This window comes from Paroedura picta, chromosome 11, assembly GCF_049243985.1.
Source record: "Paroedura picta isolate Pp20150507F chromosome 11, Ppicta_v3.0, whole genome shotgun sequence".
In the NCBI taxonomy this organism is placed as follows: domain Eukaryota; kingdom Metazoa; phylum Chordata; class Lepidosauria; order Squamata; family Gekkonidae; genus Paroedura; species Paroedura picta.
The window spans coordinates 28,561,770-28,586,358 of record NC_135379.1 but is presented as its reverse complement, the minus strand read 5'-3'; the positions used below and the strand labels follow the sequence as shown (position 1 = coordinate 28,586,358).

The 24,589-nt window shown below is 42.4% G+C and overlaps 1 protein-coding gene across 3 annotated transcripts in view; it reads left to right on the top strand.

The window, feature by feature from the left end:
• IGF2BP3 (insulin like growth factor 2 mRNA binding protein 3) overlaps nucleotides 1–24,589 on the top strand; it is an 85,328-nt gene that overhangs the window by 1,637 nt on the left and 59,102 nt on the right. Inside the window, exons 2-4 of one of the 3 annotated variants that reach the window (XM_077303270.1) lie at nucleotides 2,679–2,932; nucleotides 4,615–4,675; nucleotides 21,748–21,796. In XM_077303270.1, the coding sequence (XP_077159385.1) occupies nucleotides 2,758–2,932; nucleotides 4,615–4,675; nucleotides 21,748–21,796 (285 nt within the window). In that variant the 5' untranslated portion in view covers nucleotides 2,679–2,757. Of the gene's footprint in view, nucleotides 1–2,122; nucleotides 2,933–4,614; nucleotides 4,676–21,747; nucleotides 21,797–21,834; nucleotides 22,941–24,589 lie in introns of those variants that run through there. The other 2 variants (XM_077303269.1, XM_077303271.1) reach the window with 2 other exon arrangements.

Below are 24,589 nucleotides of genomic sequence, written 5' to 3'. Positions count from 1 at the left end.
GTCAATGTGTAAATTACAATGAATTCAATAGAACTTCTACAAATATGTATGTTTAGGATTGCAGCCTAGGCTTTTCTATATTACGTAAAAACCTAAATTTCAGTTCTGTCTAGTTTTTTTAAAGTAACCTAACCATCAAAGATTTGAGTTAGCATACAAAATTGCTGATGTAACAAAACATTTCAAGGTATAAACTCATAACCCACAACTGATTGCAGATCATAAGTACAAACTTAATTATTGATAAAACCACCAACAGAAATACCCACATTTTAACTATTAACGCAAATACCTGACTTTCTTAACAGAATGTATAGAGGATTACAATAATACAAAAAGATTGTCAATTGCTGAAATACTATTTGTTTTTAAAATAAGAGTTTAGTTTTGTTTCATAACCTTAAAATCAGGAGTTCTGACTTGTCTAATTTGTCAAGGAAAGCTCATGAAATAATTTTTATTTTGTAAAATCACATTACTAAACTGCTAACAATTTATAGTACAAAAGTACAGTTACATCCTTCTAAATCCATTTACTTTAATGGATTTAGAAGGGTGTAACTCTTTTAGGATTGCATTGCTGGACACATAGTATTTTGTTTTGCTCTTAAATACCTTTTTGTATCCCACTATTCTCTTACAAGTAGTCCTGTTTTTTTGTAAAGCCTGCAGTTAATGCTGTAATATTTTGTCATTTCTTATGATAAAAATACAGCTGACAAAGACATTTGCTGACATTCATTCAAAATACTTTTGTAGTCTAAAACCAAAGCTAGCATAATGAAACAAAACTCTTATTTTGTACATTTTCAGAAAAAATACAGTATATGTGGAAATTCAACCATTAATTAAAAGAGCTTCACCCTTCCCCATATTGTTTCTAATATATAACTCCCCTCCCGATTTACAGTAGAATAAATGAAGCCTTTCACTAAAGTGAATTCTTAAACAAAACCTACTGGATTCCTATATATTAAATACAGTGCAGGCTTTCATTTCCGTATCCTTTCTTCATCTTCAGGCAACATTTTGTTTGCACTGGAACCAGGCTCCACACACTCTGACCCCTCCCCCCACAGACCCGCCATTGTGCTCTTTACAAATGTTGAAAATTATGAATGGTTCCTTGAACCAAAGGGGGGAGGGGAAGAGAATGGGGGTCGGTAGGTGGGTGGATTCATATTCTGTATACTATGGAAATCCAAGGGCTATGTTGTCTATCCGTTCCTCTTTCCCTGTAGTAGAAACCACCATTAACTAGATTTTAAAAGAAAAGGGAGTAGAATTCTCTTTTACTGCCGAGAGTGGGGTGGGGAGGGGGGGGGAGCAGATGTCCGGAGACGCACGCTCTTCTCTGCCCCCGAGCACTCCCACTTTTTAATCACCCTCCAGCCGGCCTCCACCCCCTTTGTCCTTCGATTCATAACGTTGCGCGGTAGAATCCCTGCAACCAACGCTCATCAAACCGCCAGAAATATTACTATGCAGGAAGGAAGGGGGGTGGTGGGCGGCAGCCGTTTCAAGGAGACCCTCGTTTCTCCCGCCCTCTCCGAGACCCCTCGGTCTTCCTCTGGTGCGCAGCCAATTGTGGACAAGAAGGCAAACAGAGGCACAGAACGCGAAATCGCAGACAAAAGTGGCGGCGGCGGCGGCGCACATGGGAACCGGGAGGGAGCCCCAAAGAGTATCGCCCCCGCCAGTCCACTCACTGTCCCGAAGAGCTGCAACTGCCACCCACCCCCTCGCACTCCCGAGGACACTTTGCCAAACCCTGGTGGGGCGAGGTTGCACAAGCGACCCTTATGAGTCACCCCAACCCTCGTGAGGAAGGCGACTGGGTGGCCATTATGCTGCTGCTGCTGCTCCTGGCCGCCTCTTGTTTTTCACTCCCCCGCCCTGCCTCTGGGGCTTCTGGACGGCCCGAGGAGCTCGCCTCTTCGCCCCTTTTATTGGGGAGGCTTTGGCCAGCGGCGACCTGAGGGAAGGCAGCCGGAGCGTTCCAATTTTGTGCAGTGCGCGTGTGTGGAGCAACCAAACCCGCCGCAGAAAGTAGTAAACAGGGGGAGGGGAGAGAGACCACGCGGTCAGGGCTCCGCGCCCATCAAGCGCCCCTTTCTTAAAAACTTGTCCGGGAGCTGCCTCGCTTCTCCTCCTCCTTTGTGAGCGAAATCTGCAGCTATCTAATTGAGGCGTTGGGATTCCTCACGTGAGAAGTTGATTTGTAGTTTGAACACGTGGCTCATTCAAAAAAGCCGGAATATTCAAGCGATTTGCTCTCTCCTCCCCTCCTCCCACTCCGGATTTTTTTGGGAGGGGAGAGGCGGTTCCTACATTCTCGTATTGTAACATTTTCATACTCCGCCTGCTGCTGCCAAAGGGGCTTGGGGACAAGACAAAAAAGTAGTTTCTTCCCCCCCATCTCTCCTCCCCCTTTTTTAAACCCGCCATCGTAGTTCTAAAAGCGACGTGATTTCCCCTATCGCTTCGGATAACGTAGCAAATACTCAGTATTCCGATTTGGTCACCGCTTTTTTTTTTTTTTTTTAACTCCGGAAAGAGAGGGGGGTGGCTGGCTGGGTGGGGGAGGTACCGACGGATACAAACTGCAGTTGTGATTTTTGTTTGTTTTCTCTCCCGGTGGCTTTGCATTTTATTTTTATTCCCTGGATCCTTGGCAGGTTTTGTTGCAAAACGGCGTGTGCGTATATTATATATATATATATATTTGAAAGCAGAGCTCTATTTTTAATTAAGAAGATGAATAAGCTGTACATCGGGAACCTGGGCGAAAACGTGAGCCCTCTGGACCTGGAAAGTCTCTTTAAGGAGTCCAAGATCCCCTTCACTGGCCAGTTCCTCGTGAAGACAGGATACGCGTTCGTGGATTGTCCCGATGAGAACTGGGCTATGAAGGCTATCGAAGCACTTTCAGGTGGGTAATTCCCTCCGGCGTTTCTACTCTTGGCTCCCCGCCCCTCATCCCCATCTTTCTAGGCGCCATCCCCTCCCTTCTGCTCAAACCACATGCCGGTTTTTCTCTTTCTCTGCCTCCCTCCCTCTCCCCCACTCCCCATCTTATGTCCCTGCATTCCCGGAGATCTTGCTCAAAGGGCAGTTGTGGTGTTTTTCCCCCACCCGGCCTGGATACACTTATTTAGCAGGGCTTCCAACTACGTGATGTGGGGCCTTTCGGGGCTGCCGCCGTGATGGCCTGAGCGACCTGGGTGGCTCGCTTCTCTCTTCCCCTCCACTCCCCCCCCCTCCCCATTTGCAGGTAACAGGCAAAGTGTGGTCTTTGGAGCCATTTCTGGTTTCGAGATAGGGGGCCAGGGGCTCCACGAGGCCGCTGTACTGGGGGGGGGGGGAAGAGAAGAGTGTTGTTTCCTCCTCTTTAAATCCATCCGGGGTGTGGGAGTGAGAAGCAGCCCGCTTTTGCGGCACGGAGGAGGGGGCGAGGCACGCCAAAGAGCTGTGGCCACAGCAGAGGGGGAGGTGAGCATTCACGCCGGGGCCCAGCGAGCCAGCCATTCCGCTGCGCAGGGACTGCTCGCCGCCCCCCCCCCCCCCACGGAACACGGTGGCCCTCGAAGCCGGCGCCGAGCCCAACAGGGTCTGGGGCCGCCCAGGGAAAGGGCAGGAGGGCACCTGAGGGGCGAGTGTTGGCCACGGGCATAACGTGCCGCCTCAGAGGCTGGCCGGGCGCAAACCGCAGAGGCTCGGAGACTCTCGCTTTCCCCTTCGTACTTCTGCGCCCTCCTGACTCGCCTCGCAGCGGGGTGTCCAGTCTCCGAGCCTTAAGGTGCTGTTGGCTGAGGAGCCAAACTTCGGACGCCTAAAAAGCAAAGCAAAAACAATCCCCGCACTTTGCCCTTTGCTGGAGAGAGGTCGAGGCCTGAAGGCCCGCCGCACCGGGGTTGTCATTTATTTCGCTTTCCCTTTGGCTCCCTGGCTCAGCCAGCCAGCATGTCGTCTCCTCCGTTTCTACATCCTGTTTTTGTGGGAAGGGCAACTTGGCGGGCTGAAGGGGGGAGGCTCGTTAGGTCGGGTGATCTCGTTCGGGGACTTGGCTTGTTCTCCAGTCTCCACCTCAGGGTTGACGTTGGGGGATGGGGGTGTGTGTCTTTGGCCCTTTGCTGGAATGGCTATGTGAGGGAAGGCTCAAAGGGGGTGCTCTTCAAGGGAAACGTGTAGGGAAACACTCCTTCACTACAAGCAGCAGTTCCTGTTTCCTCTTGACAAGAGATTAGAGGCCTGTTAATCTCGTCAGGGAGGCATATGCGTGTGTACTTATTTTTATGTGCAGTTACTGTTTCTACATGTCACTTTAGAAAGGAATAAACATTAAAGTGACCTGAGTTCCCAGTTCACCTATTCAAACATTCCTATTAGAACTGAGAACCTAAATGAAAACCAGTGTCTTGGTTTGTGGGTGCCATGCCTACCATGTTTCTGTTACTGCAGTGTAACTTTTTGGTGAATGACCTAATATGTTGCATTTGTATTTCCTGTGTTGTTTTACACCAGAGTTTGGGAGGGGCCATAGAAAGCGGGGGGGGGGGGTTTGAGGAGGAGCAAAACAAAGTTCTGTAAAACATATTATGTTCCTGCTTACAGGTAAAGTTGAACTTCATGGTAAACTCATAGAAGTTGAGCATTCAGTTCCCAAAAGACAAAGGTAATTTTTGATATATTGTTTTTACTTTGAAAATGGGTGAAGGCAGTTAATCTCATGTGTGGTCTTATTGGTAATTAACCATGAGTTATTCCTAAAAGCCACATACTACTTTGTAATACTCATTTTTATATTCATAAATATAATAATGTCAACTAATGGTTGTGACTATAGAGAAATGTGAATCTCTTAGAAGATGGAGCCACATTTAAGTTTAAAACAGCTTCAGGGTTTCATAGTGGGATTGGATCTTGGATAATACTTTTTTGGATAGGGGTTGGAGAGTAAGAATAAGTTCTTTGCATTTTAAAATAGGGAAGCTGTATCCCTGTATATCTGGTATTGACTGTTTTGTGAAATTTAACTCTGTGGGATTGCCTTTGGAATATATAGGCATAGGATAGGAGTGCCCTTTTTCATGTGTAGAAGTATCTGTATGGGAGGCTGATATCTATCTGATGACAAAACAGAGTTTATTTATAACTATTTTGTGTGTGCTTTATGAAGTGACTATAGAACTGAATTATTTTTATGGGCTCCAATGTATAGGTAGGAAGGGTATTTTAATGTATGTACCATTAAAGATATTTTTATTGCATAAACTGTTACATTATGAAGCTAACTCCTGTTGTCTGGAGCAGCACAAACAGATTTTGTAAGTACTTGTTTAGTTTGGATGCATAGGCATGAATACTATAAATAGCCTTTTTTAGATCTACAGCAAAGATATTTGGAAGAGGTTACAGCTGATTATTGGATATCTGGTTTGGAGAGTTAAACTCTACAAGGCTTATTCAATATTGTATGGAGGTTGCAGTTTTTAAAAGAATGATTATGGAAGTATTCTGTGGTACTAGTATAATACTAGCACAAGTTGTAAATGAAATAATTTCAATAGCATTAAAAAGGACCCGTTTTACTACATGTTATGTTAATGTCTAAGTATAAATTAATTTATGTAATTCAGAAACTTATCATATTGTAGTATTATGATGTTCTGATTTCCTTGAGTAATAATGAAAATACAAAGATTCTAAAACATTAAAGTTCTCACTGGTGAATTTTCGATTTTTCTCTTATGCTTTATTGCTGTGAACTTTACAAAGTTTATTTAAAGGAATGCTGCATTAGGCCTTTCATGTAGAAACATGTTCCAAGGCATTTTATAATATGGCTGATGTTCAGAGAAACATAGCTTCCACCCTCAAAACTTTATGATTATAAATAGTTCAGTTGCCCAGCAGGGTACAAAAAATAGCTTTTTATGATGTAGAGACTCATTTCAATTTAAGCTTGCAATGGTTCATTTAGTTATTTAAGTTGCTTCCTACTAAACACTATTAACTTGTAAATAATTGCCATGTATATGACTTTCAGATTAGGATTTCAAAAATGGATAGTTCTTTCATGTTTACGTACAAAGAAAAGAATTGAGTATGTGCATAGGACTATCCTACATTATTTTGTTTACCAGTGGATTACAGTCTATAACTGCTGGGTGTAATTTAAAGATAAGCTTTTTTTATAGAGGTGCATAAATAATTACAAGTGATGTAGAGTTCAGGTAAGTACATCAAGATTATATCTAATATATATATATTCGGAGTTCTAGGTTCTTTCCCTCCCCTCTTTTAAGGAGCTGGTGTGTATAGCTGGGATAAGTGGTTTTGGCCTTGGTTTTGTGGGATAAATAGTACAGTTAGTTTTTTAAAGTAGATGGACAACTTGGTTTTACAAAATCATTTCACAGGAAAATAAGTTAAATTTAATAAGATATATTTAAATGTGTAGATTTTTCTTTAAAAACCTCAAAAGTGTATGGAAGTAAATAATGATTGTTAAAAAATGGAAATTCTTATCCATTCTACAAATCTTCCATGGAATATTTATTCTAACTACCCTCAGTATTTGTTGATTTTTGGCCCTCACTTAGTTTTATGAGACCAAGTGCCAGGGAAGACATAGAAGACTTTACCCATCTCTTTGTCACATAATGGTATTGAGGCTTCTTATCAACCTAAATTTAATTCAAAGGACCAATCTTTAAAAACTGGATTGATTTGCTAATGGAATTTTTAGGGCCCAGCAGTCACTGATTTCCAACAGTTTGGACTTTGATTGGAGGGGTGCACACACTCGCAAAAGCAACTTTTATGCCTACAGCGAAAGGCATTTTAGGGCTACAGTGGTATAGAGCCTCAGGGGAGGGCGGTATATATATAAATAATAAATAGAATACTCACTAATACTTTGTGACAGGCAAACTGTGTATGTTTAGATAGGGCTTTGATATGATGGTATATGTTCCAGGCGGGATACTAAGTGAGACAAAACTCAATGGGAGGGAAAGTGAAGAAGAGCAAATCATCCATAACATGACTTTAGCCAGAAACTGATTTCTGGCTTGCTAGGGAAATCTCAAGGGAGCACAAAAAGAATGTACAGTTTTTGCATTCATAATCACATGGTTCTGAAAGAATTACTAAATACTTCATAGAAGCTTAGAGCACTTCATTCAGAACTTGGCAATGGTATTGAAACAATGCTGGCTGCTTGTCATCCTTTCTAAAAGAATGTGAAGTATTAGTTGTGATCATCAGTTCCATAAATTGGAGGGAGGGGAGAGAATGTGCATAACAAGATAGTACATGTGTGTTGGAAAAAATGTTTACAATCCTTTAAGTTACTTCCCAGCTTCTGTTATCTTGTGGAGGAATATGTATACAGCAAATTGACTATTCAGAAAGCACTGATGCCATTTGTTGTGTGATAGTTTTGCTTAGTAAGGGGATGGACGGGGAACAGACACTGGCCAGCTGGGTCCTGCATCTTGGATCAACCTTTGAGGATTTCATTATTCCTTACAAATCTTCTGACAAGTTTTGAAGACAGGTGCTGATCCACCTTGGTTTCTTCTGTTGGATTACAAATTGAAATGTTATATTTCCTGAATCATAGGTGAGTAATATTTAGTCTTTAGAAACTGACCAGAAAACATTCAGGTGCAACATATATATAATATGGGCAGTATATATATAATATATAATATATATAATACAGTACGCTCACCATACAATAGAGCAGAGGTCACCATCTTTGGAATTCTAACACAGTGTGATGGATGCAGCCACAAAATGGCTGCCCCATGAGGCAGAGCCAGCTACAAAGTAGCTGCCACATTTAACCTACAATCATACAGTGAAGATCTTTGTGTTGTGGCAGCTGCTGTCAAAGCAACGTTTAAAAAATCTGCACAATGAAATCTCCAGTGGCCAGTCAGAAGCCTTGCTAGGGAAAGAGCTTTCTAAAAATCTTTGGTGCCCATGAATATCAAGTTGGGGACCTCTGCAATAGAAAGTGAACAAAAAGGCATTTCAACCCTCATTGTTGATAAGGGCTTTTTTTGGGGGGGGGGGGGAGGCAACGTCTAAGCAGCTGGCTATTTGGGAGTGGAAAGAAGAACTCAGTCAGGTATTCCACTGGGAGGGGGAGGGGGGTTCTCTGCTATGTAGCTTTTTGTGTCCCTCTCATAGCACTAGATTCCTTGCTTTTTATGCATTACTGGGGCAAAGCCCACCGTAAAAATGGGCTAGCAGGCAGTGGGTAGGGCAGAGGCAGAGTGCATGGCTGACTTCTCACTGGCTACCGTAGAAGGCAGGAGAACCGGAGGCTCATGGCTCTGCGTGGAGGCTGGGAGCCCGGGGAAGAGCAGAAGACCCCACAGCAGAGGGCACCAGAGCTCCTATCCTTACACAGAGATGGGGAGGAGCATGAGACCCAATGGCAGAGGCTGGCAGCACTGCTGGCTCCGCAAAGGGGCTGAGGGGGCGGGGGGAGCAAGAGAACTGACGGCAAAAGATAGTGGTACTTTTGGCTCTGGAGGGGTTGAGAAGCTGGGGAGGTGAGATCTGAGGGCAGAGAATAGTGGTGTTCTTGGCCTCGCTCAGGGACTGAGAGGCTGGGGAGGAGAGCAAGACTTGATGCCTGAGGCTGGAGGGGCTCCTTGCCCCACATTGAGGCTGGGTTGCTAGGAAGGAGAGCAAGAAGTGAGGGGGGCAACGTATGATTGATGTTCAGTAGCAGAGGGCCCCCTAAATTAGGGCCAATCAGAGGCTGCATGGTGCTCTTTGAAGGCACACCGCTTCCTCTGATTGGCCCAGGGGGAAGGGCCCTCTCTCTGAGGGCCAATCAGAGGGCTTGCACGTCATGAGTACCCATCACATTTTATTAGATAGAATAGAAAAGATAGTATATAGATAGTTTACATGTACCTTCCTGTCCCAACCTAATCCAATCCTTACTAAATTCTGTTGAGGACCTGTTTGAAGCAGGTAGACTGTAGTGGTTATTTTTATTCCTCAGACAAAATCAGTGAGTTTAAAGTGCTGATACTGGAAGTGCTATGTAACATGATTATACTCTTTTTTTATAATGTACATTTCTGTGTTTGAATCTTTATACCAAAGAAAAAGCCTTAGCTGTGTATAGGAGGCATCATAATTTTTAGTTTTTTGTGACAGTTTTAAGTAACAAAATGGCAAACTGGACTTTTTTTAAGGCAGTGAATGTCTCATCCTTTTTATAATTTGTAAGCAGTGTAAAAAAGGAAGACTTTTTCCAAGCGGAATGCCCAAATACAATATAATTTCTCATGGAGGATGTAAAAACTAGTGTTAAAGCTTAAGGACGGACCCAGCCAATCTTTGAAAAGGAACAGCCTAATCTATTGGATCATAGTGCAATTGATCATGGTATCGATCATCAGTAATACTGACTATAAGTCAAAGTTTCTTAATGTTTAACTCAGTTTTCTTCCAATTTAAAATACATCCCCATCTTTTGTAATGGATTGGGGAATAATGATTCTAAGCGTTGATGTTCTTATGTATTTAACTAGTGTTTACCCTTTTACAACACTTTGTTTACATCTTCATCTTACTGTTGCTAATCATCTGAAAACCTGGTATTCAAAACTGAATCCAGTTCTGACACATGTCCAAGTCAGAAGAATGCTCTTGTGAAGATAATACAAAATGGCATTGTTTTCTGTGTGGAATAGAGATGGTACCCAAGGTAAAACTGTCAAATGACTTAACTCAATTTTGTCAGTTATAATTCAAGTGGTGGCTGTTGTGCTTTGCTCAAAGCTAGAAGGCAGGTTCTGTACAAGGACACCAGCTTTTAGATACCAGCTCTTTTGACTATAAAGTCTGATGGTAGGGCAGAAATTGTAATACATTCAGATACATGACAAATTTATTTGCTGTTCTTCTTGCTAGGAAAACATTGTGCTTGCTCATGAGCCTAGCCACACTGCTAGGGGTCAGAGGGAGATGGCATAGATATGGCAGTAATTGTGTGATGTTGCTTTTTACCAACTGGGTTTACCCAATAGACCATCGTACGTGCTATTGAAAGTAGAGCCAGTTTACTTGCAGGCAATTTTTACTCATTCATGGGGATATACATGAGCTGTGATTACCCAGGAAATAGTTTATTGGATCCTGGTAGAAAGTTCCATACTATGCAATGTGGTATGAAAATGAAAAATTGTAAGTTAACTCTGAGGCCTGAAAATAGCAACTACATGTGGCAAAATTGTACAGAAAGGGAGAGGACAGGATGAAACCATGGCAATGTTTTCTCTCCTTTGACCCTCTGCTAATTCTCACTCAACTATTCCAGTTCTATGCCACTGGTTCCCATGACAGCTGCTGCCTCAGCTGTTACAGTGCCTGGATCTGGAGTGGTGCTGATCAGCCCTCAGAGCAGTTGTGGGGACATGTGTACGTGTTTCTGAGATAGCAATCACTTCCTTCCCCATTTTAGTCCCGAAGCTGTTACAGGAGCTTGTCTTATATTCAGAGAGCAAGCAAAGCAAGGCTCATTCATTTCCCTCAGTGGCCCAGATCTCAGAGTGTTCAAACTACTATAATGGCTGATGGAGGGGTGAGTTTGTATCTTATCCCCAGTGGTACCAGCAGCCATGATCTGGGTAGCTGTTCTCATAGTTTGTTTCCTGAAAATTCTTTAAATCTTTGAAACTGTGAGGGAGATTTCCACACACCCCGTTCTTAATCTTCCCTTTCTCCTCTTCAGTGTTCGTCATTAGTACTGCCATTAGAGGACCAGGTGTGTTTCTTGCCTTTGTAGAACATGCAGCAGCATTTTCCTGGAAGAGGACCTAGGAAGAAGCCAGTTTTTTCCATACCTTGAAAACTTATGGTTTAAAAGATCATATTCTTGGGAAGGATAGCAGTCAGACTTTGGACATGGGTACCCCCTGACACCCTTTGAGATCCTTTTAACTGTCCCTTTTGCATATGATTAAAAATTGAGCTTACTGCTGTGTATCTGTAGGCACCTCTCCCTTCATGCCACCTCTCTCTGCCCTGTTGAGCAAATGGCATACTCTTTGCTTCCTTTCACCCTGTCAGCAGCAGCTGACTGATGGCTTTATGCCACGACAGCAGCAGCATAAGGTCAGCAGTAGTTGTCAAGTCTCCCATGACTCTGGAGAGAAGTTTTTTTTTGTTAGGAATCTGAGGTTTTCTCAGCTTTCTCAGGTTTGTTCTCCTGGCTTTTTCATTTGCCATCTGGTGCCTAACCATTCTGCCCCCTTTACTAATACTTGGTGGAATTTGGAATGTTTTGTACTGTTTTGCTGTCCCAACTGCAAAAATAATACTGTATATATGGGAAAGACATGAAAATAGGAGCAGCTTCTTCCCTGAAAAGGAGACTTAAATTATTTGGACTGCTTAGTGTAGAGAAGAAGGAGAACTTCGTACATTAGAGGCTATGAGCAATTTTATTTTGTCTATACAAATTGTATAATTTGCGATTATCCTAAAGAACAGATTGCTGATCAATTAAAGTTAAAGCATACAATTCATTTTTACAGGTTTGATATTAGTATACCATCACAAATATTTAGAGAAACTTCATGCTTGCAAATTTGTTGGTGATTATTACCCCTAATAGGAAAGAAAAAGAATCTCCATCTGCTGGAATTATAGCTCAGTTATAATCAGATATAGTGAACCAACAGAGTTATAAGCAAATGATAAAGATATCTTAGCCATTCATTTCAGCCAAATATTGGATCCAAAAGGCTTGCAGCAATTAAATGCAGTTATGGTTATCACATTACCAAGATACTCATGGTGAGAGTTCTTAATGTCTGTTTCTAAGAATTATGGAAGTAGGCCTCAACAATAGTAGGTGTGGGGTGAAACTATCAGCAGAAACCAGATCCAAGGATGGTGGAACAATAGCCACCAAGATGGGTGGCTGAGCAATGAATTTGAGGATGTTTATTTGTTTCTTTCAATTATTTATGATGAATAGGGTGATTTTTCTTGAGGTACATTTGTGATTTCTTTTATCTTTTATATATATAAAGATTGAAACTACTTCAGTACAGTGTTTGAACTGATTAGTACATCATGTACAAATTGAGCATTACACATTTATTTGCAAAGGTTCTGTTTTTTTAGCTTTTCTTTATAGGCATGCTGGAGTGCAGTGGACATGTTATTTATTAGAAATGTGAAGGGAGACAGCATAGATAAAAGGAGTGTTTTAGTCATTTCTGTATTTGTTTCAGGTGGGTAGCCATGTTGGTCTGAAGTAGCAAGGGAAAAATGTGAGTCCAAAGCCACCTTTAAGACCAACAAAGTTTTATTAAAGGTGTGAGTTTTCATGTGCTTGCACACTTCCTCAGACAAAGAAACAAAAATCATAAGCGTACAGATATAAGGAGAGAGTAAATTACAGTATTTGCTGGTGTATAAGACTACTTTTCCCCCCTGAAAAACATGCCTCCAAGTTGGGGGGGTTGTCCTATACGCCGGGTGCACTTCAATTGGGATAGACATAGCTGCCCATAGTGGCCTCCCGATACCCGCCCGGTGCCCATAGTGGCCTCCCGATGCCCGCCCACCTCATTGTACATACCATCCAATATAGTGCGGTATCCAGAGCGGCCGCATCAGTTCATCAGTGAGGCTGCGGCGAGCATCAACAGCGAGACAGGGGTGCCAGCCTTTTCGGCGTGACCGGCCCGTTCTGCTCTGCGGGCAGCAGCAGTGCTCCAGCCCGCCCCTTGCCTACGCAGAGTCACACGTGCGCACTTGCACACTAGTGCCGGTCACAGGGAGATGCAGGGATGGGCTGGAGGCGCTGCGGCCGTACAATGGTGACAATGACAGGTACTGTAATGTAGCGATCCCCAACCTGTGGGCCGCGGACCACATGTGGTCCGACTAATTGGAGGTGGGCCCCGAAGGACGCCTTCTCCCCCCCCAGCCCTTTACTTCATCCCCCCCAGCCCTTTACAACACACTTCATTGTTGTGCCGTGTCTGTATCTTATTTTGAAGGGATGTTTAAACATTACCATAGCGATCAGAGAGCGCTAGGGCAGTGGTTGAGAATAGAGGAGTAAACTACCCCCCCCACCGGGCCTCAGTAAAAGGCGGTGAGTGGTCCCCGGCGTTGAGTGGTCCCCGGTGATAAAAATGTTGGGGACCACTGCTGTAATGTAGTGTAACAAACTATATTTTGAATGGAAATGTTGGGGGGGTCGTCTTATATGCCCAGTCATCTTATACGCCGGCAAATATGGTAGTAGTAAATTAGTAAACAGTGTCACAACAAATATGCAAGATGATGACGAAGATTGGATAGTTCCTTGCTAGTTCCTTCCTAACGAAAACTGTTTTTTGGGTTCAGATGTCATTCACAAAACCAAACGGGATATAAAAATGTCAAGCTTAATGATTAATGTTAGTCGCTTTCCCAATTGTGGAAAGAAGTAATTAAGAGACTATTGCTAATCCCATCCATCTCCACCCAAGCATGGAAGCATCCCCACAAGTGACAGGCCCTGCTTGGTATAGTGGTTAGGAGTGCCAACTTCTAATTTGGGGAGATTCCTACATTTTTAGAGTAGGAGAATATTGTGGACATAGTTTACCTTGATATCAGTAAAGACAATGTTCTACATGATATTCATAATATTACTGACGTTGGTAAAATGTAGTATGGATCCTACCGTTAGGGGGATTGAGTACAAGCATTGCATATTCACCCTGAAGGGTCCTTCTCCCTGGTCTCTAGGACTCCATCTAGTTGGAGCTCTAGAGTAGTGATCCCCAACCTATGGGCTGCGGGCCACATGTGGTCCGTCGACTAATTGGAGGTGAGCCGTGGACACCTTCCCCCCCCCCCCAGCCCTTTACTTCACCCCCCCCCCGGCCCTTTACAACACACTTCGGGTGTCATTGTCTCTCATCACTCCTAGATGGGACTATCTCGTTGCAGAGAAACAAGCTCAGGGTTCCCATTGATTTGTCAATGTCATGAGTTAAAATTTCCATGAAAATAAATTGTTCCTTATGTTCATTGTTGTGGCGTGTCTGTATCTTATTTTGAAGGGATGTTTAAACATTATCATAGCGATCAGAGAGCGTTAGGGCAGTGGTTGAGAGTAGAGAAGTAAACTACCCCCCCCCCCCATACCAGGCCTCAGTAAAATTGTCAAGCGTTGAGTGGTCCCCGGTGATAAAAAGGTTGGGGACCACTGCTCTAGAGCCTAGGGAGAAGAACTGTTCATGGTGAGTATCCCATGGTTGTTCTCCCCTGGTTCTAGGACTCCATCCATTATGGGACATGAAAGAACCATTAGTTAGCCCCGGATGGGACTGAGTCATCTGCATCCAACACTTACAAAAGAACGCATCTGCCGAAATGAATGTATCTGATTTATAGTGTTTTGTTAGTTGGAATTGGCGACCATTTGGTTGCTTTACAAATCTGCTCCACTGAAACAGACTTACAGAACGCCACATTAGAAGCAGTACTGCGTACCAAATGCTCGTTTTCGTCAGGAGGAGCTGAACACCCCACTGCCATGTATGCTTCAGCAATACAAGACCTTTGACATTTGCCAATTGAAATAGAAGACATCTTTCCCCCCTTGTTAGGAGGGGACACGGAAATAAACAGAAAATCTTGATTTCCTAAAAAGTATAGAACTAATCAAATATGCATTCAGTGCTCTGCGCACATTTAGCCTATGCAATAAAATCTCCTTTGGGTGTTTAGGAGATGACAAAAGGAAGGCAAAACAATTTCTTGGGTCTTATGAAATTGAGAATTGACCTTGGGACAAAAGGTGGGAACCGTCCTGAGCACCACTTTGTTTGTGAAAAACACAATGTTCCTTTCTCACTGATAAGTTAGTCAATTCAGAGATCCTCCTAGCAGAGGTTACTGCCACGTAGAAAATAACTTTCATAGCTACGTACCTTAGAGAAACTTCTGCAGTACACTCAAAAGGACTGAACTCTCAGACCTTCTGTCAAGACAACTCACCATTCAGTCACCACACAGTCAAATGCACCCATTCTGGATTCTGTTGTCAAATTGGTCCCTGGACTGATAGATCTGCTGTTACCAAAAGCGAGAGATGCGGATCCTCCGCAAGGCATAGAATGGCTGTGAACCAGAGTCTTTGTGGCCAAAACAGAGCAGTGAGAATCACCTGAGCATTTCTGGAAGAATGGGAAATGGGGGTAAACATACATGGGACCCTTTCACCACTGACATGTCAGGGCATCGAAATTTTCCGCTCTGGAATGTTAGAACATGGTGAACAAGTGAGGGAGATGAGTACTCTCTGGACTGTCAAACAAGTCCACTATGGTACTTCCGAAGTCGTCGCAAACCTGAAGGTACACCCTGTGATTCTTGCCCATTCAGATTCCAGTACCTGGTGATGACTGAGCCAGTCAGCCTGGGTATACAGAAGCCCCTGAATATATTACGCTCTGAGGGAAGAGAGTCTGGTTTCAGCCCATTTTAGAATTAATTTGGGCTCCTTGTGTAAAGGGTAACCTGGACCTTCCTTGCTTGGTCAAGTATGCCTCGGCTGAAATATCGTCTGCTTGGACCAAGATGTATCATTTGTCTAAGAGTTGGTCAAAATGCAGAAGAGCCAGATGCACCGCCCTGATTTATAGGGAGAGTTGACTCCTGCTTGGACCACTATCCCTGGACATGCTGACCTGCCCAGGTTACCTCCCAACCATTCAGGCTGGCATCTGAACATTTTCACCTTTCTCTCTTCTGAGAATAACTTGCCCTGTTTCAGATTTTTTACTTCGGTCCACCAGACCAAACTATTCTTTACCATAATCGGAACCTGAACTGCAAAATTTTCTTTGCCTATAGTCCTAGCCAGTTTCAAGTTTAGCAATGTGGCCCTGTTTTCATCAGTCCAGGAGCTGTATAGGATTGCACAATGAAGCCTAGAAAGCTCTTTGGATCTAACTCGTAATACAAGCTGCCATGATGCAGCAAGCAAATGTCTTACATGTGCCAGGCATGACTTCTGTCTTTCCAGACAGTTCCCTAACACCTCAAATAGCAGTACCATCTTCTCTCCATGCTATCTGAAGCCAGCCTTCTTGCTTTACTATTGATGACTGCTTAACACAGGATGGGGATTTTGAAAACTGACTTGAAAGTTGTCTTAGTTGTTTTAATAACAGAGCTGCAGATTTTGGAATTTAATATTTCCATTGAAGAAAGCTGCTGTAGTGGGTGTGGTTGTTTTTGAAAGTGCGTTTAAGTGGTTCTTGTATTGAGATATTGCCTCTTCTTTTTGAGCATTACAATTGATTCTTCAGAGACAATCAATATAAATGCCAAAGAACTCTCCAGTTCCCAGATTAAGTTTTATAATTCTTTGCTTTAAAGTAAAATGTATCAGGCAGAGTTGCCAACAGGACTTGTAGAAAATGCCCTATATTTTTAACAGTGGCTCATTGTATAGAAATGGTCAGGTATAATTTTTCGTGCCATTAAGATCACATGGGAAATAACATCTTAAGCCTTTGTTCAAGGGACAGTACATTTTTTTTCTTTAGGTAGTTGACTACCTGAAAACCAGGCAGTATCTTCTTAGTACCTGTATATTTGTTCATCCAATTAGAGTTTTTTTCTGTTGTAATATACTGTCCTTGGCAATGGCCTTAATTTATTGGAATTCCACTGCAGTGCTGTAAATTGTTGATTTCCTGCACTGTTAATTGGGTGCTAATTAGTACTGATAGAATTAAAAACACTGAAGATTCATTGCATATATGTTCACATAACTTCCATTTCAGATCTAATTGCTGTCAGCGAAACATAATTTTTTAAAAAGAAGGTAATCTCAACATATTTGTCAAACAGCATTTTAGTATTCCAAACAGTGAAACTCATCTTAATTTTACTAGTATCTAATACTGTATACTTAACAAATAGATTTTTAGTCATTGTATTTAAAAGTAATGTATCAGTTATCCATGGAATATTAAGGAGTATCTTGAGAGAATCTATAAAGATCCAAAACATTATTTAACAGTTTCTTTCAGCATGCTTCATCATCATAGAGCAAAAAGCAAGTACCATTCCAAAATAATAAACTTCTAGTCCTTTCTTGAACATGTGTAAACCATTGTGAATCTTTGTAAAGTGGCCAGATATAAATCTAATAAATAATAATATTATATGTTTTAAACCTTTGACATTGTAATATTGAAAGAAGACTGAAGATTTATTAAAATTACAGTTCAAGATAATTTAATCTGAATCCTGTAAAAATCCAATAGTAAAGATGATAGTTAGCCTCTCATGTGACAGTGAATAAAATTTAACTGCTTATAGCAATATTAGAAATGAGATGTTTAAATGAAAATAGACCTGTCTTATCTGGAAAGGAAGGTGCGCAGACTTCCGTTCTGGAAGTTGGACATTTCAATACTATGTCATATCTGTGTTGAATACCAGGTATGAATTGAATCTGTTGATTCCTTTCAGTGACACTAATCTTAGAGACATGATGGATAGAAAGGCTGGTTTTGGCTTGCACAAGGCACACAAAACTTTGGCTATGTCTATGAGAGCCCCTACCATCTTATCCATAGTTTCCAAAGCCACTATTACATGGGTTAAGAAATTAATACAATTGATTCCAGATCCAGATAAACGGGTAATGGAAGGGATGAACAGAGTATTAAAAGTGGCTTGTTTAACAACGATGCAACCCTAGATTTTTCCATCTTCTACGCCAGAGCGATGGTCACATCAGCAGCAGCTAGAAAGACCTTATGACTATGGGCTTGGCAGGCAGACACCAAAAAAAATCTATCATGAAGGCTTACTCCTTCCACGGTTCTAAGGTGTTTGGTGAGTCACTGGAGATGATATTGGTGGAAACATGCAACAAAAAAACAGGTGATGCCTAGAACTTTACACAGGATGGACAGAAGGTTTAATCAGCCTTCTGGAAGCCCCTTTTGCCCATAGAACACTTATAATAGACAGACAGGACAGTCAGAATTGGTCCTCAACTAAGCAGCCATTTTGGGACGGCTACTCCAATAGATTCCAGAGAGGAAACCATCCTCCAAACAGGATAGAGACAGAAAGCCTAACAAAGCATGACTTTCACATTCTGTTGGGAGGTCGGATAGCCTCTTTAAAGGCTAAGGTACTTCAGAATGGAGACTTTAAAATCAATCTCAGAAGCCCTGCAAAAAGGAGAATTTCTCACTTCCATGGATCTCATGGAAGCTTACCTGCACATGCCAATCTTGGAATCCCAGAGGAAGTTTCTCTGCTTCTGTATAGGCACAGAACATTACCAATACAGAGCATTCCCATTTGGACTGTTGACAGCACCCAAATTCTTTTTAAAGATGCTAATCGCCACAGTAGCTCTACTCAGGAGTCAGGACATACATACACATCTGTATTTAGACTACCTGGGATCAGTCACACAAACAAACCAAAATTGCAATGCAGACACTACAGAATTTCTGGTTCCTAATATGACAGACAAGAAAGTGCAAAAGTCCAGGGATCTGGCAAGGCAAATAATCAAAGGAAAAACATCGTCCCTCATGTTGCTGGCAAGACTGATAGGCCTCTTAATCTCAAACCTGTGCATGGTAGAGTGGGGAAGACTTCACTTAGGACCGCTTCAGAACTTTTTGAAAGACTTCCAGGATGACATATCACTGAAAAACCTAAGGGTTCCACTGGCTGTAAAACTCACCATGGCTTGGTGGACATAGGAACACAACCCGGCAAAAAGAAAGTTATTCAGCCCCCGCCAGGAAAGGTAAATGTTTACAGACACCAGCCTAAAAGGTTGGGGGAGACAGTAGGAGGCTTAACAGCACAGGGGAGTTGGTTCAGTCAGGAGGAGCTACTCCCATATAAATGTACTAGAGATGAGAGCGGTGTTCCAAGTTCTTCAGTATTTCAACGACAAGTTAAAAAACAGCCACATAGTTGTAAGAACAGACAACATAGCTTATCTGAACAATCAAGGAAGGTCCAGATCCTCAAACTTAGAGAGGCAATGAGAGTGCTCCACTGGGTGGAGACTTACCTTCTGTCCATAAGAGCCGAATATGTGAGGGAGAAGAAGAACCTATGGGGCAGAGTGGCTCAGCAGGACAACTGTATCATTGATGAAGTGACAACTGAAGCCAGAATTGTTCGATTGGGTAGTGTCTCGAATGGGGAATCCAGCAATGGACTTATTTGCAACTGCAGTCAACAAACAAACTTAATGTAATATATTACTTTAAGTCTGTTATATACTTACTAAACCATAGTTATAATGTTCTTCATGTCTGCTAGGCAACCGTGTTCCAAATGGGCCAGGTCTTCTTATTGCTGTTCCACCAAGTACTTATCGTACAGACTCCGGGATATCAAACAGCTGTTGGGCAATTTCTAACTCCTAATCCTAACACCAGTTTGATGGTTTAAAGATGCCAAATTATCCATATTTGTAATCCGAATGCCATGGAAGAAAGTAAAAAGAATGCCACATCTTGCACTTTCTGATGCTCTAGCCACTAGAAGAGTTCTCTATGATTTCTGCCTCTCTAGCAATGCCACTCCATTAGTGTTCTTGGCTGTCAAAGAGAAAGTAACACAGAAGTCCTGTGATGCAGCCTTATCTTCGGATAAGATCTCTGCAGAGAGGAAAGATTAAGCTGTCATCAGATCCTCTAGGTCCCTCCCCCTCCTTAGCTTCATATTTTCATGGCTCCCTTAAAAATGGGCTTTTTCTTCACATGTGAGGTGGGTGGGAATTCAGATGGTATTTCTAAACTTCGTTCTTGCAATCATCACTTACCCTTCTGGTAGAATTTAGGTTCAGTCTATGTTGCTCTAAAATCTTTACCACTCATAGGTCTAAATACCATGAATTGGTTCTAGTTTAACGGCCGGTGGGCAAGAATAACAGGATAGCCTATGCAAAGCACTTCTTGATAGGGAATTTGTTCAGGAGTTCGGGAGTATTGTTGATTTGCTTTAAGTGGAACTGAGGCGGGGCCAAGATGACCTTGATCTTGGCACTAATGCACTGAGCAGCAATGAGGGCTTTGAATGTCCACCAATTCTCAGGGAAGGTATAGAGAGTCCCAGCTACCGCCAGCTTAGCAAGGAGAGGAAAACATCCTTGTTGTGGGAAAGATGAATTTCTTTGAGTATTAATTAAATACATGAATATAGATTTTTTGGTATATCAGTAAATGACAGAATTTAACTTCAGAATTATTGCTGTATCAGTTTTAAGAGATACAGACTGCGAGTATTTGATCAGCTGTAATTAGGCAAGAGATTAGAGTAATTCTGATCCTTTTGGGGAGGGGAAACTAAGTAAAAATGTTTTTTCTTGTTGAATTTCTCATTTCAGCAGGGCTTTCTGGTGTTCACAGCTCAAATTATAAAATGTTTCATTATATAGAACAAATCTCCTGAATCTTAGAAATATCTAATCAAAATCTGAGTATTGGATTTCTTTGAATATTGGACTAGAATCAAGATTCATCAAGAAAAATAAATGAAATAAATAAATTTTAAACTACAGTTGTATTTACATGGATGATGTTTTCATCTAATGTGCTTAAGTTCCTCTCTTGTGTGGGAACTTAATATGACATACAATATTTCATATTGGTGTGATTTCATTTCTCCCTACCCTAGAATTCTCCTTATTTTGCTTTTCTGGGTTCTTGTAAGAATAACCTTTCAGTCCTTAGAGCAGTGGTCCCCAACCTTTTTATCACTGGGGACCGGTCAATGCTTTACAATTTTACTGAGCCCCGGGGGGGGGTAGTCTTTTGCTGAGGGACGTCGCTGCCGCTGTCTAGGCTCCTGCTCCACTTACTTTCCCGCTGGTGACCCTGATTTCCTGCTGTCCGCTGGGGGGCGCTGCCAGCAGCAGCTGTGCAGTGCCACGCCAAGGGGGAGCCCCATCCATGGCAGCCGCCAGAAAGCACCAAAGGTGAGCCAGCGGCAGAGTGGCAGTGTAGCCCCCGAGGCAGCAGCCGGGGAGGAGGACGAGGAGGAGCTGCGGCCAGGTACCGACTGATCTACGGACCAGTACTGGTCCCCGGACCGGGGGTTGGGGACCACTGCCTTAGAGAACCTGTGTGGTATATGCTGACTGAACCTATATGTCATTAGAATTAAAAATAAGGAAGCAATCAGTTTAAGATGTAGCTAGTATTTTTTTGTAGGAACTGCAAACAGATTGTGTACCTGCTATATTCCTGAAATATGACACTGAAATTTGAATCCTGGGTGGAATGTTAGGAACTGAAGTGTCAATTAAGCTGACCGTCTTTTATAAGAATTAGCATAATGTCATATGCAGAAAACATTTTTGAGGACAACACTCCCTCCCCATGATAGTTTTTCCAAGTTAAAACGGAATAGGCACGGTGCTTGGGCATTATGAGGTAGGAACTCGTAATCTTGAAATAAAAGCTTTTGCATGTTCTTCATTACTCAAAATATTGTGAAGAGCAATAGCTTTGAAGTATCTGATCAGTTAACTCAAAAACATTTTTAGAGCAACTTGAAATAGAGCATACGTTGATTGGTACTACCATTGTTCCTTTGTAGGACTGATTTTGTTCAGTTGTTTTCCATCTTAAAGCTAGTGTACACTATGAGTGTTTGTGTTTTTATGATTCTCTTTCTTTCTATCCCTAGGAGTCGAAAACTTCAGATCAGAAATATACCACCACACTTGCAGTGGGAGGTAGGCATTCACGTTTAAATTTTAAATGGACTACTTTATGAAGGTAAATTAGTGGTTGGATTTGTTCCCTTTTGCACTTTCTCCCCTTGTTTCCTCCTTCTTCCCAAGCTCCTAACACATGGAAATTCTTAACAAAGGGGTTGGGGAGATTTTGCATGTTTCAATTACAGGTTCTTCTAAATAGTTCTTGTAAGTAATTCTTGGAAATAAGACTTGTGAATGTTTTCTAAGAATAAATTCTCAAACACATTGCAACTTTTCTGTTCAACTAAAGGTTCTTCTATGATTTTCTTCCCTGTAAACATTAGCACTGTAGCAACTTTTATAAATAGAACCTCTAGCCTTTTCATATAATTATTATTCTCACGTTATTTCCATAGCATCATGTTATACTTACAGAAGCAAAATTCAGTAGAATCGTCATGAGTTGGTAACATATATAGACTATAACGAGAATGTTACTTTTGACTTGTATCTCTGATACTTACTGTAGTTGGAAACAAACAAGGCTGTTTCAATATAATTGAGGGGAAAAACATTAATTTTATAAAATTGTTCAAAGAGGATCATGTAGATAAGCCATGGAAGAAAAGCCCAAGGCTTGTGTCAAGGATTCGAAGACTGGACACTATGGATTTCCAGACCTAGTTCACACAAGAAAACAATTGTTGTCAAGAAATATGAAGTTAATTTGAATAATTTTATAAAAATAGTTTTTTTTCCAGGGAACACACCACTCTAAGACCATACAGCAAAAAGACTACTAGAAAAACTAACTTACACATTTGGAACCTATATTAGATGGCACAATCTTGCTTTCTCAGAGTCAGACGTAGATTCATCGTTCTCTATGTTGCTGTCCATTGAATAGAAGTACTGTATATCATAGTCCAGACCTTTAGTCCATGAAAATCTAAGCTAGTTCCCTTCTCCTGGCTCTTAACCCAATTATCGTTTTCTTTTTGCCAACTTGCATCAAGTGATGATGACAATCCAATCAGGACATGTGCTCGCCGGAACCCTCTAGAACAGGAGTGGCTAAACTGTGGCTCTCTAGATGTCCATGGACTACAGTTCCCATGAGCCCTTCCCAGCATGTCATCTCATCACTCTTGGTTCCCACCTCCTATCCTGTGAGCTGCAGGTACTCATGAAGAATTAATTATCACATTCCTAATTCTGGCCTTAAAGTTAAGGGCTAGGTAGGCAAAGATGCCCTAATAGCAACATCTTCAAGGTAGAATAAGCCCATTACTATTCACATGAACCCTTGGGAGGAATCAGGGGTGCTTTGTCTCACAGTTTGGCAATTCTTAATTTAGCCAACGCTAGTAAATGCTATTTGACTACTTAGTTTGAAAGAAGGTGGAGCTCTTCATATGAATCATGCCCCCAGAAGGACACTATGATTGTCAAGCACCAACATGCTGGTGGTTCATGGCACAAAAGAAGTGCATCTGTCCTTCTTGTCCAGGGCACCAAGCTGGTGGAACGAGCTTCCAATTTAGACCTGAGTCCTGACCGAACTATCTGTTCCCCAGGGCCTGCAAAATGTTGCTCTTTCACCAGACATTTGGTTGAGGCCTGAACAAGCCATCAGCTAGCACAACCAATAAAATCTAGGGTGCTTCTTGCATTCACCTTCAGGTCATTCTCACTATTAACAGTATGGGAAGAAATTGATTAAGAAATGGACCAAAATGGAGCTTTTGTAGTTATATGGCTTTAATTTTATAACATATTGTATATGGAACACATGTTGTAAAGTGCCCTGAACCCACTTGCAGGGAGAGGCAGTCTAGAAAACCAACAAAACAATGAAAAATAAACTAATTAAAGCTGTGCATATGTGCTGCCCTGCCAGTCTGCACCTACTTAGCCAGGTCATTTTGCCAAGGTGAGAGCCAGAGATCAAAGTACAAAATGTCAGAAGTCAGATAGTTCACACAGCAAGCAAGGTAGGGAGTCTATTCAAGCTGAGCTGGGGTGAAGAGCCAGATAAATAGTCAAAGCCAAACCCTGGTCAGAAGCCAAAGCCAAAGTCTAGCTATAGGTATAGAGCCGGGAGCATAGTCAAGAGCAGGGTTAGCATTTGCTGGCAAGAGCTCATGGGAGTTGTAGTCCATGGACATCTGGAGGAACGCAGTTTGACTACCCCTGGTCAAGAGTCTGGCCAAAGTCAGGAACCAGGAGTCAGTCAGCAGAGGTTCAACAAAGTAAACCGGAACAAGGAGTTGACTGGGAAGACAGGAAACACATGCATTGCACCCACGAAGGACTTTGAGGCAAGGTCCTCCTAAAATACACAGAGCAGGGTGGAGCAGCTTGCAGCTTGATTTACTCTCATCCAGGGAAGGAGGTGCAGCTGGGCCCAATCTACCTTGACAGTGAGCTGACAGGTGTGCCGATTTTCTGGCAGCTGTCAAGGCAGATCTATGTTGATGCTGCTGTTCAGGGTTTGCCAGGGTCTTGACTTGGGGCCACTGGCACTGGTCCTCTGGCGGGTCTTCAGGGCTGGTGGGTGTCTTGTCCCAGGGTTTCAAATATTAGGGTTCAGTCTCAGTAGTCAGTACCAGACTGCTCATCCTCTGGGAGAGTGAGGAGCTCCTCGTCTGTGACAACCGGATCTCCAAGAGATCTCTGCCTCTGGAATGCCCTCTGGTGCCGGAACAGTCAATCACAGGTTCTACATTAACCTTATAAAATCCAGAGTCCAGTAGCACCTTTAAGACGAACAAAGCAAGCACCCCAAGCTCACACCTTGAATAAATCTTTGTTGGTCTTAAAGGTGCT